General features: G+C 45.1%; 1 protein-coding gene across 1 annotated transcript in view; it reads right to left on the bottom strand.

Moving 5' to 3' along the window:
- veph1 (ventricular zone expressed PH domain-containing 1) overlaps window positions 1-19,944 on the bottom strand; it is a 147,461-nt gene that overhangs the window by 84,350 nt on the left and 43,167 nt on the right. Inside the window, exons 4-5 of the mRNA XM_083773323.1 lie at window positions 15,748-15,911; window positions 12,728-12,937 (exon numbers count right to left, since the gene is read on the bottom strand). Of these exons, the coding sequence (XP_083629449.1) occupies window positions 12,728-12,937; window positions 15,748-15,911 (374 nt within the window). The remainder of the gene's footprint in view (window positions 1-12,727; window positions 12,938-15,747; window positions 15,912-19,944) is intronic.

Here is a 19,944-nt window from a genome sequence, read left to right as displayed (position 1 = left end):
GTGTGTGAAAAAGATTTCATGAAACGTCTGCCTTTGCTGTATGCAGGGTCCATATACTAACTATACTATTGCATGTCTGGGTGATTTGACATACCTCTTTGATCTCATTAAAGGTATATTCAGTGATTTCACTTAATTCAAATATCACTTTTTTTTTTGTTTTGTTGTGATAATCCTCTCTACTATAGAGTGTGCTGACCATATAAGGAGTTCCTCCCTGTCCCCAGTTAACCCCTGGGGGTCAAAAAACCTTAGGTTTCGTTTTTGGCTCTCTATCCTGATTGGATGAAAGGCTTAGGTCCCAGCCAAAAACGAAACCTACGTTTTTTTGAGTGAAATCACTGAATATACCTTTAAGACAGTGAACCCCTAAATGCTCCTGACAAGGAGGCGTGTGCCTTTACTATAGCCTTCAAACTTTGCACTATACTGTACATTAAACCAATGGGTCTATCTTGCAGATGATGGCATAATATTGTATTAAAGCCCTTTAAAGCCTGAAATATCTTTGCTTATCTATAGATATATTATCTAAGGCTTGTGTCAATTACAATTTAGTGGCATAACATTGTGTTGCACATAAAAATGCACCAGCATTTAACTTGATTTAAGATATTTTGTGATAAATGTAACAGCAGTGATACTCCCCTCACTACATGTAGAGTTGCAAGTTCAAATATCAGTGTGATTTTTTTTTTCTTCATCATCTTTATCAGCTTTGTCTTCATCATGTTCTCATAGTAACCTTCTCTGTCCTTGGACGCCGTTCAGATGCAGCATGCAGCAATATTATAAATAGTTTATTTTAGTGCGAACATCAAAGGCTGAATGAATGGGAGACCAGATGACAGGAAGGAAGGGGAGTGTTTGGAGTGGGATGCGTCCCCGTCACAGTTCTGAGTGTCGCTGGAGGTTAAGGTAGGGATGACCACTACAAAACATAATTACACACTCATTTCCGTCCATACTCCCGAATAGCTGCAGTGACCCAATGTGATTCTTGCAAAATTGTGACAAACTATAATAAGTGCAAACACATGGACTTGGCTCTTAGTGGGTGCTCGCAAAATGCTAACTGAAACCGACCGTTGGAGTCCACATTTCCCAAGTGACATCACTCTCTGGCCTTGGTTGTATTCTGCCCAATGAAGCACTTGGGGACGACAGATCGAATACGTATATGGCTCACAGTAGGATGACATCTCAAATACACAGACAAGCACGCACATGAACACTTGCTCATAAGTTAGCCAGAAAGCAATGACGCACACACACACGCAGTCGCGCACGCAGTCTCGCACGGACGCACATGCACACACACATACACACGCAGTCGCACACACACGCACACACACAGTCACACGCACACACACACAGTCACACACACACACACACACACACACACACACACACACACACACACACACACACACGGTGGAGAACATAATGAGTCCAAGAAAAAGGTTATACAGAGATTTAAAAAAGTGATTCATTCCAAAAATCAATTTTATGGAAATAGCTGCTCCAATACAAAATGTTTTATGGATAGGAATGGTTTTGTCCATTTTGTCTGTATACTTTTATGAATAGAATAACAGCATGTTAAATTCCTCTCTAGTCCCAGCTTTGTCTTGTTTGACAGTAGCAGTAACTGTGTTTTGTCAAGAGGCTTTAAGTGATTTAGGGCTTAATATACATATATAGCATCTTCTGTACAATTCACAACCAGGAGAGAAAGAGAAGAGGAGAGTTATAGTGGAGAGGAGAGGACACGCGAGCGAGCGCACGCACACACACACACACACACACACACACACACACACACACACACACACACACACACACACACACACACACACACACCCACCCACCCTACTTCTTCCATTAACCTAATCCCCCTGAGATGTGCGCCAGGTTGACATTTGACTTAATAGTCATTTAACAGAGCTAATATCTTAAGTTCTGTATATTTCCATTCCCACAAGCAGCCTCAAATCTGTCATCTCATTTGTTTAGCTTGCAAATCTATAGGCACTATTATCTATTATCTGGTAATATGCCATAACACATTTGAGCCAATATAACATACAGCTGACTTGTGCGCATGTACATGTACTGTACATCGCCAACTCAACATGTGGTTCCATTTAATCTCTCATTAAAGTGCTTTTTCTCATTATCTGAACTATTTTCTGTGGGTCAGAGATATAGGACAATCTCAAGAGATCATCTTTCTAAATCAATATTTGTCCAGGCCTATAAGCCTATGAACAATCTAATTGTAATAACACAGTAATTCACGCACATATTCACACATATCCACAAAACTTGTACAAAGTAATATCCAGAGTGTTAATTTGGATTACGGTGCATGAATCTTCATACTCTCAAGAGTTAATTTAACCCTATATTTTATACTGCATGTGTTCCTGTTCACTGCTCAACTCTCCCCTGCAGCTTCAAGGCTGGCTGCCTGGCTGCATATTGTGATTGAAAGGCCAATTTATATTGTATATGAGGAGAGATAGTAAATATGCAGAGTGATTTATAGTTCCCTATCCTGCAGTCTCCACTTTGTATAGCGAACATGTGTTCATTGGTGTAAAGAAACTAAGTACATTTACAACTTATTTATATATATATTTTTTTTACTTTACTCCACTACATTTCAAATGCAAATACTTGTGTGATTATTATTACACAACATACATTAACCACTTCAGTCCTACACATTTGGCCATTTGAAAATAGCCAATCTACAAGCTCACAATGCTTCGCATCTGCTATTTTCAATAGATTTTATATATTCGATTCGTGTGTGTGTGTGTGTGTGTGTGTGTGTGTGTGTGTGTGTGTGTGTGTGTGTGTGTGTGTGTGTGTGTGTGTGTGTGTGTGTGTGTGTGTGTGTGTGTGTGCGTGCGTGCGTGCGTGCGTGCGTGCGTGCGTGCGTGCGTGCGTGCGTGCGTGCGTGCGTGCGTGCGTGCGTGCGTGCGTGCGTGCGTGCGTGCGTGCGTGCGTGCGTGCGTGCGTGCGTGCGTGTGTGTGTGCGTGCGTGTGTGCGTGCGTGTTGTGTGCGCCACTTCAGAAATGACACAAGATGAGGCAATGTCCCCAAAGACAGTTCCCTTCATCTCTGCTATTTGGAGAATGCTTTATGATGGAAAAATCAACTGCTCAATTAACCAACAGCATGTGTTTGTTTATCCAGCTGTGACAGACAATGTGTGTCACTATTAAAACACTGCTTTGAATTGCTGGAAAGTTCTGGAAAACCAACTTTTTATCCTAATCTATTATTTAAGAACCCTTCAATACAATAGTATTGTGATTCATGATTCGGTAATGGCGACCAATGTGAGACCAAAGCACAATAAGGACACCTACACCACTCCTCTCCTCTCGTTAACTTTCCCATACCACCTGCCTTTCATCTCTCTCTCTCTCTCTCTCTCCCTCTCTCTCTCTCTCTCTAAGCAGCATACCCTACCTGTGCCAAGACATAAAGTCGCGTTATTTAAAAAAAAATATATATTTTATTTATATATTTTATTTTCTTATTTTTTTCAGATAAAACAAAGATTGTCTCATATCTCTGGCAACTGCACTGCGTTTCTGTTTAACAGGTGGGGCAGATTGTGTTAATGGCAGTTTATGTAACACAACAACACCTACATTATTGACAAGCTAAGTGCTTAGTTACTGTAGGTACTAAGCCTGTAAAAATGTTCATAACAAAAAAAGGAGGAGGTGGAGGTGTTCAAATAGTTTTCTGTGTCCTGGTCCACACATAAACTGTGATTGATTGATAGCAAATTGGACAGAACAGTAGCACACCTGTGATTACAGGACTGGCCTTGTAAAGAGGACAGACCAATTCATCATCGTTGGGGAAAATATTACTTTTTACTTTACTGGAGTATTTCCAATTTTCAGTATGTTTACTTCTACTCTAGTACATCTCAAGGCAAATATTGTACATTTATTCCACTGCAATTATTTGTCAACTTTAGTTACTAGTTGTACTTTGTAGATTTAGATAATTATTACAAAACATATAGTACTACTACTAACCACTTCAGACCTACAATTCGGCCACTTGAAAATAGCCGATCTATAAGCTATTTTCAAAATATTTGTTTTAATACATAGTACACATTCGAAACCTTGTGAAACGAGACAGTCTGCATAATGAGCACTTTCCACTTTAAGTACTTTTTTAAATCAATACATTACTCAAGCAAATTTTGAATTCCCGACTTTGACTTGTAACAGTATTTCCACATCGCAGTATTGATACCTTTACTTAAGTATAACATTTGAATACGTTTTCCACCACTGGCAATATGAGACTTTCCAAAACAGAACTGGGTTCATTCCAGTAAATCTCTGCCTGCTTTCCAAGGCCGAATGGGAGTGATAAATAACCACTGTCAGCTCTGCCATCAGTTTCCTACTGCAGGTAAACCGCATTGAAGCACGTAGGGAGAATGCAATGACTGTTTTCATAGAGTGGTTAAAAAAGTTTAAAGTTTGCCTAAAGGATTTAAGTAAACAAATTACTTAACATTTTGCGTCTCGTTTTAGTTGCATTCTGCGCCGTATTATTATGGGGCAGGCTGATTGGTGTCGGGTCACAGCACAGGTGTACAGCTAACAGGTTAATTCACAATATTGCGAGAGGTGTGGTGTTTTTCCGTATGTTTGTTATTTTGAGGACTCTAACACTGTTGTGGGAGGAGATATAGTAAGGGGTATGTTGTTTGTCAATCAGCAGCAGCACACTGCAATTTGGGGGTCAAGAGGTGATTTGCACAATCTACCGACCTCCTGTTTAACAGTGCCAGGGTGAAAAAGGTGACAATGTGTTTCACCCACCTCCACCCATCCACCCACCACCACCCACCTCCACCCATGGACCATCTGTAGAAAGCTTAATTCCATTTAAAGGAGCATTCAGTGATTTGGGTGATTTGGAAAACCTCCCGTTCTGCAGGTAACAACAAGATGTGCACATAACGCACTACAGTGCAACAGGTCAACAGCACACACACCAAGGCCCGCCCCCGCTCGATCATGATTGGTGGAAGGCCCCTCTCTATCCTGATTGGATGAAGTCCGGAGGAGTCCGGACTAGGATCGGGCGAAGGGCCAGGGGTGGCCCGTGACAGCAGGTCTGCCACGACATTTTCTCGACCTGGAGTGAACTGCAGGGTGAAATTATATTGCTGGAGCCGCTCCGCCCAGCGATGGATCCTGAGTGGCCTATGTCCTGTGCCAGAAGTTGCGAGCAGAGCTGTGAGAGCCTGGTGATCCGTGCGCAATGTGAAGTGTCGGCCATACACATACATGTGCCAACGCTCGCTCGCCCAGATGCAAGCTAAGGCCTCCCGTTCCCCCACCGAGTACTTCTGCTCCGCCGAGCTGAGAGCCCGAGAGGCAAAGGCGATGGGCCGCTCAATGCCGTCGTGGATCTGGGATAGCACAGCCCCCAGCGCCGTGTTAGAAGCGTCACAGGTGAGCAGCGTGGGGCTTGCGAGGTCAAAGTGGGCGAGCACTGGGGGAGAGGTGAGCTGGACTTTGAGCAGCCGGACGGCGTCCGAGCAGGCGGGGTCCAAACCCATTCCACGTCCTTTTTTAACAGCTCACACAGCGGGGACGTGGTGGCTGAATACTGAGGCAGAAAACGCAAATAGGAGGCCGTCATTCCCAGGAACGAGGCTACTTGAGCTGGACAGGCAGGCTCAGGGAGGCGTAGCACAGCCTCCACATTAGACTGAAGTGGACGGAGGCCCTTGGCATTCAGGCGGAACCCCACAAATTCTATCTCAGGTACGGCGAAGACACATTTGTCGCCGTTCAGAGTGAGGTGATGGCTGGTGAGGACACGGAGGACTTGGCGAAGGCGCTCATCGTGGAATGCAGGCGTCGGGCCATGTATGACGAAATCATCCAAGTAAATGACTACTCCAGGAATGCGTGCTAGAATGGTGGCCATGATCTTCTGAAAACAGCTGGGGGCGGAGCTGAGTCCGAAAGGCATCCTTGTGAACTGAAACACCCCCATGTGTGTGACGAACGCAGTGAGGTTACGGCTGTTGGGGTGTAGCGGAACCTGCATATAGCCCTGCCGGAGATCCAGCTTCGTGAAAATGGTGGAGCCATGGAACTGTGTGGTCAGTTCTTCTGCCGTAGGCAGCGGATACTTGTCAGGGATGATGACGGCCTTGTTAACTGCCTTGAGGTCGATGCACAGGCGCAGCTTCCCGGTCTTCTTACGCACCGCCACCAGATTAGAAATCCATGGTGATGCGTTGACCGGCTCGATGATGCCTGCCTCCAAGAGGTTGCTGAGTTCCCCAGCCACCTCGTCACGCAGGGCCAGACGCTGTCGTCCTGCATAGTTTATGTGGGAAGCATCCTGGAGAGGGTCAGGGCTAGAAGAACGTGATGAAGACTCGACCTGCTGTGCTGTAAGTCCAGGCAGTGGAGATGAGGCACTAGCCAATTGTGTGGCAAAACCCGCAGCTGTCTCGATTTGAAAAGCTATTTCCACAGCCCTATTGAGCGTCAGATCATCTGGGGACATTATCAATTTCTCACGAACCTTTGGGTTATTTGTGTGCTCCGCCAGCTGGTCCCGGATCAGTTCGTCTTGTAATCCACCAAACTTGCATAGGCTGGCCAAGCCCCTCAGATCAGCCACATATTGGTGAGCCGTCTCACCCACACGTTGTCGGCGCTGGTGAAACAGAATCCTCCGGAGGATGACGCTTTGTGGTGCCGCAAAATGGTCGGACAGGAGTTTGACACAGTCTATATACCTTGCGGCAGTCCCGAGGGTGGCGAGGATCCGTTTGTCCCTCTGCGCCAAGACAGTGAATCAAAATGGCTCTTAGTCGCGCGTCGCTCACGTCTGTTAGTCCCAAAGCCGCGATGTAGTTTTCAAACGAATCATGCCAGCGAGTCCAAGGTATAGGAGGCTCGGCTGGGAACGGCAAGAAAGCGGGAGGTGGTGAGAGCGTCAGCTCCATCCTCGTCGTCAATGTTATATTGGAGAATAACGTACAACTATAACCATGAACTGAAAAGGTACAACTTTACTGTAAGCTTGGGTGTGGACCGGCAACCACATTACAAACCGGTGTTCTGTGTGAAGAGCAGCATCAGGCAGTAGCAACATAACAACACAGCCTTACGGCAGCAGCCCTTTACGTTACTGTCGTAACCACATGACGTGAAGTGCCATACATAACACTTTGGTCAAGTAGAACAGGACCTGTACTCGCCTGTCGGGCAACTAGTGCCTCTGAGACCTTATAGTATCAACCCCTCAGGGACATGGGATCATACCCTTGACCTTCATGGATGTAGGCCAAACGGTTCATGAGCTATATCCCTGTACAACGTTTGCATTTTTCAATTGAGTGCTATAGCACCACCCTTTGATGAAAGTCAGTTTCACTTCTTGACCGTTTTCCATGACTCTCTACCATATTGCACTGTTAGGCCAGAACTGCGAAAATCAGCGGAAGAATAATAGTAAAAGGTAGGGTCTTAAGAAGGGACAATTAGCACTACATGCTTGGCCCCTTAATAAAAGAACTGATTTGTTCTTGTTAGCTCGAAAAACATAAAAAGCTTGCTAAAAACATGGAAGGGACCTTGGAGACAAGCTCAGAGCTGTTGTGTTTGATTACCAACCGATGTTTTCCAAAACATCACAGTGGTATAAAGACAGGGACCCCGCCAAGTGAGGACAGAGGCCGCTCCAAGTAGAGGCAGTGACCCCTCCAAGGGGGAGCTTACTCACACAAATATTAGCTTCTATGAGGCACAAATGACACACACGCATACACACAGTCACACACACACACACACACACACACACACACACACACACACACACACACACACACACACACACACACACACACACACACACATCCTCTGAGACATGGAACAATTTGCCTGTCAGCTCCAATCACACCATTGTTTTAACACCATATATTGCAAGCCGATCTGCTCAAGTAGTCATGCACGTACAGTATACTATGTGTATCCTTGCGTGTGCTATGTGTGTGCATTCTGTGCTATGTGTGTGGGTGCCTGTATATCTTTGCTGTCTTAATTAAATGCCAATTTTATTTTTTCTATTGGGGAAAAAAATGGATGTGGGTTTTATAAATATTTAACCAATAAAAAGATTAACAAACTACAATTCCTAGTAAAATCTTGGAGATACAAGGTGTCCGGCCAACAGTGTGTGTATGTGTGTGTGTGACTGTGTGTGTGACTGTGTGTGTGTGTGTGTGTGTGTGTGCGTGTGCGTGTCCGTGCGAGTCCGTGTGTGCGTGTGTCCGTGTGTGTGCTTTTGTTTGAGTCCAAAACACAGGACGCACTCCCCAACCATCACTAGGAGGTCTTAGCAGAGGCATTTCCGAGAAATTGGAGCCATTCTTTTCCGAACGGCTCCGATGTGATGAAAGACATGACAGTGCGTTCCAACCAAACACAAACAGTGTGTTTTGAGAGTGTGGCTTCGGGAGTCGTTGTCTGTGTGTGTGTGTGTGTGTGTGTGTGTGTGTCGATATGTGTAATTGTATTCACATCACTCAATCTTCATATGACAGTGTTATTCTTCAGCGTGTGTGTGTGTGTGTGTGTGTGTGAGTGTGTGTGCGGAGGGGGGGGGGGGGGGGGGGTTGGCAATGTTTTGGACATGAAAATTGCGGGAAAAGACCCTCTCTAAGGAAGCCATTGGCTAAGACCTTAAGTACCAGCAGGTTTCATAACCATTTCCATTCTGTGATCTGTAAGCACATGAGTGCACGTCTGTGCACGTCTGTGCATGCGTGCGTGTTTATGTGTGTGGGTGCGCATGCATAAGGGATCACGTCCCATTTAAACACAGTCATGTGTATCTTTCCCTGTGCCTTAATTTCCCCAAATTGCTCTTAAACTGCCTTAAATGCCCCCCGAGGGAGAGAGACTGTGAGCCCTCAGACTCTGTCCTCCTGTCACCTCACACATTGCTATACTTGTGGAGACATCACCGTTGTAGGACAGCATCAAAAATAGCTGAAAACAGCCGAAAAATTTCAGATCCAGCGACGCATTAGCCTGCAGCTTGTAGATCGTCAGTTTACACCGGCACGCAACAAAGTACCATATAAATCAGTCATAACCAACCGTAATCCCTTACTTAACCTAACCTCTAAATACCTAAACCTAACCTCAGACTTGAATCTCTTCCAAATTTGTAAAGCCATCTATACAAATCTTTAACCATAAAACAACAATGTTTCTTGTAAGGAGCAGGAAAATGGTACTCCCATGTCAATGTCTCAAATTCTACTATACCTGTGGGGACTTAACGGCCCCCACAAGTATAGTAATACAAGTGCACACACACACACACACACACACACACACACACACACACACACACACACACACACACACACACACACACACACACACACACACACACACACACACACACACACACACATACTGTATGTGCTCCCTTCCTCTGTTTCGCTCTCTGGAGATCTCTGCAAACACTCTCTCAGTCCTTAGTGTGTAACTACTGAACTGTTGTACGTGCTGCTCACAGAACCATCACTCTCACATGGGGAAAGTTAAATAAACTAATAGAAATTAAAAGGCTGTATAATTCACTCCTTTAGCTGAAGGCAAATGACAGTTTGATTATTGGTACAGTACTACAACCCACGTAAAGCCCAGACAGCTGTCGTAATAAAGGCCTTTGTTTGCACAGAGCATGGTGTTAAAAATAAATGCTGTCCGTTCAGGTTTAGGGTTTGATTCCTATACTAAACAGCCATCCCTACAGACTTTTTGCTCAATTTGTTTTGTGCCAAGCCGTCATCAGGATACACAAAACAAACACAAGATCTATCTGTGCATAAAACACTCCAAAAAGACTGAACCGTTTCAGTGACTCTATACAGTTATGTATTTTATTTTGCCACAATATTGTTCCATTTTTCCACAGAGTTAACTCTAGGTACAATAATTCCAATGGCTGCAATGTTGCCACGATAAAATGCTTTGTATTTCAAATTGTAATTCAAGCCGAATCTCACTTTCCCCATTCACACGTGCGTGCATGTGCTTTGATGCTATTGTTGTTATTGCTTGTTCTCTTTGACACAGGTTAAAGGTTATCTCAGATTATTTTGTTTTGCATAGGCCTACTATTTCTACTATTTGAGTGATCTCAAGGTGTGCTCTTGAGATCACTTGCCTTTTTCACCCAAAGTTGATGACTTTAGTTTAGGGGTTTTTTAAGAGGGGAGATGTGATAAGAGATAAGACTGCCCCCTGCGGGGGGCTGACTGATAAGACCAGGACCCGGTCTCTCTGAATATGATCATAATATTGCAGGCAGACGAATAGAGAACACATGTTCCCTCCATACACATTCAAATAAACACCTGCTGTGTGTGTTTACATCCATGCATGTGGGAGAGTTTATGTGTGTGCATGTGTGTGCAAACTGTGCATGTGTGTGCATGTGTGTGTGCGTGTGTGTGTGTGACAGAGACAGAGACAGAGACAGAGAGAGGTTGTGAGAAGGACATAACTTGCCAAGCAGACTAATGTGGATCTCACTGTTCCAGTGTCTGTATCAACACCATGGCCCACAGAGATCCACACTAACAGTCACACCTTTTCATCATCTGACGATGACAGGGTGAAGGTTCCACCATGGCCCACAGAGATCCACACTAACAGTCACACCTTTTCATCATCTGACGATGACAGGGTGAAGGAAAAACAAAAACATGTTTTGTCTACAGCACACAATCTGGGAAACCAGACAAGCCTGAAATAAGCAAGGCTGGAACTGTCCGTACTTCTACCTCGCTTGGAGGCGAGCATTAAGAGCTGGACACACATCAAGCTAAATTCTTTGTGTTAATTTAACTCGGAGACTGTACAAATGCTGTCGGGCAGAAAGTAGTCCAGTGACTTAACCCTATTTATATTAACATTACCAATAAAGAGCGGATAAAAGCACTGACTTTTGCATGAGGCTTCATTAGGAGTAGGAGTGGACCTGATGGATTCTAGCATTGGGACCCAAACTTTATTTTCAAAATGATTAAGAGAGAATCCTGGTGAAATAAACCGGGGCGATTAGCAGCAGGTAATATTTGGTCAAAAGGAATTCAATTAAAACTAAGAGCTGAGATGAGTCAACCCGGGGGTACTGTTTTGAGTCACTGCGCAGGAGGATCCAGTGTGGGAAAATAAATGAATTTTTCAGGAAATTAAGCACTGACTCTAGTTTTTACTCAGTTCACAGAGAACTCTGTGTGTGTGTGTGTGTGTGTGTGTGTGTGTGTGTGTGTGTGTGTGTGTGTGTGTGTGTGTGTGTGTGTGTGTGTGTGTGTGTGTGTGTAGGAGTGGACCTGATGGATTCTAGCATTGGGACCCAAACTTTATTTTCAAAAAACAAAAAACAGGCCGGTCCACTTTTTGGCTTATAACTTTTAAAGTGTATATGTCAAACCATCAAAAATAATCCATTTCCGCTTTCAAGATTTGACGCCATTTTGCATCTTCAAAACACATTTGCTACTATACTCATACACGTTCTGTCCAAAACTCACACAAATCGGCACACACTTAAGATGTATCAGTCAGACTGTTCATATTCCATTCGGATTGGCTTATGAAAGTTGTGTGAGGTCTGTCCCAAATTTGTATAATTGAGGGGCCACTAATAAACGCAGAGCCAATGCGATTTCACTTCCACCCATAGGGGCACAAGATGTCACAAATGGTCTTGTGAGTCATGTGACAAATACCAACAGGCTTTTGATATTCCATACTGTTTGCCAGCTTTAGGTTGACCACTGCCCTTTTCTAATACTGTATCCGTGACGTTAGAAAAAAACACTGCTTTGATATTATTATAAACTTGGATAGATACAGTCCTTCCCACCATCACTCTCAGCCTTTGGCAAGCTTCACGTCCTGACTGTCACAGTCCCAGGCAGGGCTGTGTTTTTCTTGTCTGTCTCTGTCTTGTCAGTGTCTGTGCTATGTGTGGGCGTGTGTGGGCGTAGGCTTGGCTCCATTTACCACTTGGCTCACCTGTTTCCAGTCCCTTCATTCCAATCTACGCTCCTGCCTACCATCAGCTCATCACCTCCAGCCTATAAAGCCCTGGCCTTCCCACATCACCAGCGCCAGATTGTTGAATCAACCACAGTGACCACACCTGCCTGCCTCCTGCCAGCCCATGCACGGACCAGCCTGTTTGGACCTTGCTCTGCTCTGCCTGCCTGCCATGGCAGTTTGTTTCAATAAACACCCTTGAACTGTCTGACTTTTGTCTGTGTCTGCATTTGGGTGTGCCAGTTCTTGGTACCGTGACACTGACAGGCAGAACATCTCACATAGTGAAATGTCTATGGCACAGGGTTCATGTGGTTAACACTGAGGATTGTACCGAGCAGACTGGACCATATACGGTACAGCTGAACAGCCATTATGCAGCCGTCTTCACACACATGAATCTCTATGATCTCATCGCACACGCATGTGTGTCTGTCTGTGTGTTTTTTTTTTAACGACCCAGTGTTTTGATAATGGCCACAGCTCCATATGGATCTTACCTCATTGATAATGGCCACAGCTCCATATGGATCTTACCTCATTGATAATGGCCACAGCTCCATATGGATCTTACCTCATTGATAATGGCCACAGCTCCATGGATCTTGGCTATGTGGCCTAGCAGGGCAGGACACTGCTGTCCCACCGTCCTCAGAGCTGGCAGGAAGCTGACCAGAGAGGAAGGGCTGGCCTGAGAAACGTCCACCAGCGCGCCCAGTAGGGCCTCGGTCAGCGAACGGTCCCCTAGATAACCAACCAGCGAGGGGACCTGTGGGCTCAGCATCTTAAAGTGGAGAGAGAGAGAGAGAGAGAGGGAGAGGGAGATATAGAGGAATGGAGACAGGGAGTGGGCAGGACAGAGAGAGAGAATGAGAGAAGGGATCAACGTAAATTTCATGTGGAGAAATGCGTGCTATTGTACAGGCACTGACATCGCACACTGACGCACGTTGTCTGCCTATACATACACGCCCGCACAAACTCACACGCAGTCACGCACAGACATGTTGCAACATTACATGCCTACTGTATGTATGTGTGTGTGCGCTGTTGTCAGCAGGTGAGAGGAGTGAACTTTGAATGATATTCACAACAAAAGGCTGAGTGGATAAAATCTTAATTTCCGTAAAATTTTATTTGTTGTTTTATTTTAAGTAGGCCTACTGGTTTGACCAAGTTCACAAAATAGACACAAAAAAACTAAGTTAAGTTATAATCAATAATAATTCAGCTCAGTTCATCAAACAGCTCAATAAAATGAGAAAAAAAGCCCACGTTGGGATTTCCCAGTTGTTAAACAAAATGCAAAACAAGGAAGAAAAGCTATTCCCAAACCACAGTTCAGGACAGGTCACACACAATAAAAAGAGTCTACTTTGGGGACTTCCCGTTTTAGAGAAAAGTTTAAAAGAACAGGATATTTACAGGATGACAGGGTAAATTAAGAGAGAATCCTGGTGAAATAAACCGGGGCGATTAGCAGCAGGTATGATTTGGTCAAAAGGAATTCAATTAAAACTAAGAGCTGAGATGAGTCAACCCGGGGGTACTGTTTTGAGTCACTGCGCAGGAGGATCCAGTGTGGGAAAATAAATGAATTTTTCAGGAAATTAAGCACTGACTCTAGTTTTTACTCAGTTCACAGAGAACTCTGTGTGTGTGTGTGTGTGTGTGTGTGTGTGTGTGTGTGTGTGTGTGTGTGTGTGTGTGTGTGTGTGTGTGTGTGTGTGTGTGTGCCAGTGTGTGTGCATTGGTATGATGTGTCCTGGTGCCTGGCTGGTTGCATGTGCACATTGGTGTGTGCCAGCAAGACAGAGATGAATTAAATGAGGTAGAGTACATGACCACCCTAGATAAACAAAATGGCATAAAAGTCCAAATGAGCTGTCACAGATCTGCTGCTCCTCTGTGATTTCAACTCTCTCTGACCGCTTTCCTTTCATCAGGCCAGCTCAAGCCTATAGCGCTCTATCCGCACTAAACTCATTTCCTTTAGTTACACATACGCACGCACGCACGCACGCAAGCACGCACGCACACACACACACACGCACACACGCAGACTGCAACATGTGCTGTAGTGTATACTTGGTACTTTCCCTGCTCCGTTCCCTTCTCCAATATGTTCCACATGAGTCTGTGAAGAAGTGTTCAGCATTCCAACATGGGACATCTGGGAACTCCTGCTGCGTAATTCCTTCTGCGAAAAGCACCGCTCCGTTTCCTTGCTGCTGCTGAGTCTCTTCAAGTGATTTACACCAGTATGACACTGGTTCATTCCCAGTGATTTACACCAGTATGACGCTGGTTCATTCCCAGCCATGGCAATATCAACAACTCTGGCAAGTTTTCAAACACATGATGTGGACAAGCGCCTGTGTTGCAACTTGGCAAAAAAGAAAGAAAATAAAACTAAGCTAACAGGCATCTAATCATTCTAATGCATACATTTTAGAGGTTCTCAATCTTTCCTGGATCAGGGCCCACGTGGACATCTTGAAAGCGTATGCGGCCCACCTATCTGACAGTTGTGCTAAGTGGTAGGAAATCAATGTGATCCCCACTGAAGCATGTCACGCTCCGTCAAAAAGATTCCTGAGATTCCTTAGATTTGATTCTATACTAGTTATGAGTGTGTGTTAATATTTAGGTGAAACAACTGAGAATCCTATTCTGTTACAGAAGGAAAAATAATACAATGCAACACGACGTGACGCTGATTATGTCCAACGGTAGTGCTGGGATCCGGACACATGTGTAATGTGAGATGTCGTTAAGCCTGAGAATAGTAGTTGATTTGTAGGCGGACATTTATTTTCTAACTCAATTTTTTTTACGTTTACCTCTAAATTAGTTTTCACCATCAGTTGATGCTTCATATCCATTATCTTTTGAATAAAATTGCCAACCTCATTCTTCTACTAAAACATTTGCAACACAGTTGTTGATGTGACGTCAGACTTATGTACTCAAAATTGTCCTCACAATGTCTATTTCTCAAATTGGTATACGTGGGTAACCTGACACTGCCAGATGGGGGCGGTATTGGGTAACCATGTTCCCCAACACAGCAACCATCTGGGATCTCTCAGGGAGTTGAGATAACGCCGAACAAAACCTGTTCGCACCAATCAGCGTGAGCTAAGGGCGGGATATGTGTGAAACCGGATGTGACGCTATATAGACACGTCAATATGATTGGTTGTGTTTGCACGCCCACACGGTGATAGACAGACGGTCCCATCCAATCATCTACCAAGTATCTTGAAATAAATGAACAGCCCCGTCATCAAATTGCCTCCCGAGATCCCAGATCCCAATAAGCTGTGAAACAAACTTGTGTAGCAAGCTTCTTGGATCTGGCAGTGTCAGGTTAATACGTGGGGGGTATGTGTTCCGACATATACCAAGAGTCTGACAGTCATTAGTCCGACACCCTACCCAAACACTAACCGCACGCGGACGCAATGTCGGGAGCAACGCATGTCGGGGGCGACGGGTGATTCGTGCAGGTCATACTTTTGGTGTGTCGGATAGACGTCTGCACCCCCAGATTTGATGTTAAACGCAACCACATGCACAAACAACACTCACCAGTGGGTGTTTCTCAGCAACCACTTGGATGAGCCTGATCAAGTGCTGCTGCTCTGGGGAGTCCAGCTGTGACATCATAGACGTCAGGCTTCCTAGATGATGGTGGATGACATCTGGTTGTTTGGGGTAGACTGATGGCAGCACTCGCAACAGCATGTGGTTACCTGTAGCAGACAGAGGAAGACAGAGAGAGACATACCTACAGTGAGCATTTCTTTCCTCACTAGCGGTGCTGCTAAAGCATGTGTTTCATTCCAAGGACCCCCAGTTTGATATGCATTAGGCCAAGGACCCCCATTTTCTAATATCTGTGACCCGAGTCTACACCAGTAAAATCAGCGTTAATTTAACACAATTTGTCGGGGTTACAGACCTGTAAGGGTCCATTTGGCTCCTATATCAATCACTTCCCCAAGGAACAGTGGGTGTTTCCAGAACTCCACTTTGAGAACCACTGCTCTAAAGTAACATAAGTACTGTGTAGGCCGTACATCTGTGTCGTTGCCACAATGCCACGCCTGTGGCTTGGGTTCCTCTGTGACTCAGGGGCACAGGTAGGTGTTTCAAACACATTTATTGTAGAGAGACACAGGATGGTACAAGCCAGAGCCGATGGAATTACTGTCACGGCAGAGGGATGACTGATTAATCCTATGTGTGCATCAATTTCGGTGTGCACTGTGCAGTCAAACCCAGTTCAGAATCCAATTAGTTTGGATTCAGGCATTACCCACACCACAAATATTGATTTGTACAAGGTGCTTTAACAAAACAAAATGCAGAAATAAAACAGTAAAGGTCTGCAGACTGATGTGTTTTCCAGACAAACTGCAGAAAAAACAAGCAACGAGTTGCTGAAAATGTCCAAGAAAGCTGAACAAAATTACATTAGGAGTTAACCGGCAAATTTGGGCACTAGATTTGCCCGTAAACCTCAAGTTTAGCAGGCATATACAGTAATATACGGTAATATACAGGTGTGATGGTACAATTCGGGAGTTTACCGGAGTTTGTTGGAAAGTTTAACGGGAGTTTCCTGTAATATACACATCCGTATTCCATTACTCTTGCCTGATTGATTGAATACTCAATTAACAGTCTGCAAAAAGTACAGTGGTACAGTTATTAAACAATAATACTAAAAGGATAACACAAAATGCCTTGGCGGCTTGTTTCCATTGTGGTCCTATGTATTAATCAAGAGATACCATTGTCATGGGTGAGGTGTAGATTGAACCCAAAATGCAAAGTAGATCAGTAGATCAGCAGGGCCCTCTTTGCGTAAACATTGCTCATCATAGGAAATCCTCAAATGTCCATTGTCCATAGAAAACCTAAACCTAAATGTGCCTGTTCATGTTAGCAGCAAGAGGTGCATGGCGCTCCCTTCGGTGTGCGTGACTCTCCCTAGAAGAGACTGCAGTGTGCCATGGTCTCTTGTGGAGATGTACAGTATTGACATCTGTGTTGGAACAGACTCTCAGAATGTTCCCCAATTTGTTGTCAATATCCCATCATCGACACTGACACAGGATGAAGGAATATCAGTGCTGACATATCTTTGGATATAAAATTTACAAACCAGTAAGACCCACAGAAAAATAACCCACAGCATTACTCAACAGGCCTTGACTCACGTATCAAACATCTTCAAATGATTCACATCGCTGAACAAAGTATTTGGTCTGCTTAATTGTAGCCCCACTCTGTGTGACATGTCATACGTTCTAGCACCAATGTTTTTGCCCTGAAATGAATCAAATGTACTAAATTCAGAGCTAGTTGCAGCAAGTTGTACGACCCAAGAGGTCCAAACCATGGGATTGATTATAGGTAGGAAAAAAAGAGATACTGTCAGAATATTCCTTGTTACTGTAATCAACAGCATGTCATTCTTGATTTGTCTGTTCATCATTGCCCCATGGTGTCTTTGAATTGTTCTTGTTGGATGTTTCAGGAAATTGTTGTAGCTTACTGGCTTGTATAACACATAATACATTGTGTTAAGAGTTTGTTAGAATTGATTGCTTGCACATGTAGATAGATGCACAATATCTGCAGACGGACGGGCAGAGATGGCTGGACGGACAGGCAGACAGGCAGACGGAGGACGGACGGACGGACGGACGGACGGACGGACGGACGGACGGACGGACGGACGGACGGATGAAGTACCTATTGTACATTTGCATTTGTTGATGACATGTATTAATGTGTTAATATTCTATGCTCTGTTGATTAATTGAATACACAGGACCACAATGACACTTTACCTCTGTGGTATTTACATTTTGACAAATAAAGTATTATATCAATCAATCAATCAATCAACATGAAATACAAAAAAGCAACACATTCGGTTATTTCAGAGTAGCCCACTTAAAGTAGTTTTTATTTTGTTTCTTTGAAGCGATTGAGTATTTAGAAAAATGCTATATCAATTGGATGTATTAATATTACTAGATATCTAGTAATATTAAGATTGGGCTGCGTTTGGCTTTTGCTGCATGGGAAGTATATATGGGCATGGCAGATAATGGTTACATGAGCTTGACGATGTAGTTCGTCCGCCTGCCACATGTCCCTAGATGGCCAGTTGTCCAGGTGGCCACATGTCCCTAGATGGCCAGTTGTCTAGGTGGCCACATGTCCCTAGATGGCCAGTTGTCTAGGTGGACACATGTCCCTATGGACAGTTGTCTAGGTGGACACATGTCCCTAGATGGCCAGTTGTCTAGGTGGACACATGTCCCTAGATGGCCAGTTGTCTAGGTGGCCACATGTCCCTAGATGGCCAGTTGTCTAGGTGGCCACATGTCCCTGGATGGCCAGTTGTCTAGGTGGCCACATGTCCCTATGGACAGTTGTCTAGGTGGACACATGTCCCTATGGACAGTTGTCCAGGTGGCCACATGTCCCTAGATGGCCAGTTGTCTAGGTGGCCACATGTCCCTAGATGGCTAGTTGTCTAGGTGGCCACATGTCCCTAGATGGCTAGTTGTCTAGGTGGCCACATGTCCCTAGATGGCTAGTTGTCTAGGTGGCCACATGTCCCTAGATGGCCAGTTGTCTAGGTAGCCACATGTCCCTAGATGGCCAGTTGTCTAGGTGGCCACATGTCCCTATGGACAGTTGTCTAGGTGGCCACATGTCCCTATGGACAGTTGTCTAGGTGGACACATGTCCCTATGGCCAGTTGTCTAGGTAGCCACATGTCCCTAGATGGCCAGTTGTCTAGGTGGCCACATGTCCCTATGGCCAGTTGTCTAGGTGGCCACATGTCCCTATGGACAGTTGTCTAGGTGGCCACATGTCCCTATGGACAGTTGTCTAGGTGGACACATGTCCCTATGGACAGTTGTCTAGGTGGCCACATGTCCCTAGATGGCCAGTTGTCTAGGTAGCCACATGTCCCTATGGACAGTTGTCTAGGTGGCCACATGTCCCTAGATGGCTAGTTGTCTAGGTGGCCACATGTCCCTATGGCCAGTTGTCTAGGTGGCCACATGTCCCTATGGACAGTTGTCTAGGTGGCCACATGTCCCTATGGCCAGTTGTCTAGGTGGCCACATGTCCCTATGGACAGTTGTCTAGGTGGCCACATGTCCCTATGGACAGTTGTCTAGGTGGCCACATGTCCCTATGGACAGTTGTCTAGGTGGCCACATGTCCCTGGATGGCCAGTTGTCTAGGTGGACACATGTCCCTAGATGGCCAGTTGTCTAGGTGGCCACATGTCCCTATGGCCAGTTGTCTAGGTGGCCACATGTCCCTAGATGGCCAGTTGTCTAGGTGGCCACATGTCCCTAGATGGCTAGTTGTCTAGGTGGCCACATGTCCCTAGATGGCCAGTTGTCTAGGTGGACACATGTCCCTATGGACAGTTGTCTAGGTGGCCACATGTCCCTAGATGGCTAGTTGTCTAGGTGGCCACATGTCCCTATGGACAGTTGTCTAGGTGGACACATGTCCCTAGATGGCCAGTTGTCTAGGTGGCCACATGTCCCTAGATGGCTAGTTGTCTAGGTGGCCACATGTCCCTAGATGGCCAGTTGTCTAGGTGGACACATGTCCCTATGGCCAGTTGTCTAGGTGGCCACATGTCCCTAGATGGCCAGTTGTCTAGGTGGACACATGTCCCTATGGCCAGTTGTCTAGGTGGCCACATGTCCCTAGATGGCCAGTTGTCTAGGTGGA

The sequence above is a fragment of the Protomyctophum parallelum genome (assembly GCF_964188405.1).
Source record: "Protomyctophum parallelum genome assembly, chromosome: 9".
Lineage (NCBI taxonomy): Eukaryota > Metazoa > Chordata > Actinopteri > Myctophiformes > Myctophidae > Protomyctophum > Protomyctophum parallelum.
This window is presented reverse-complemented; position numbering and strand designations above follow the sequence as displayed.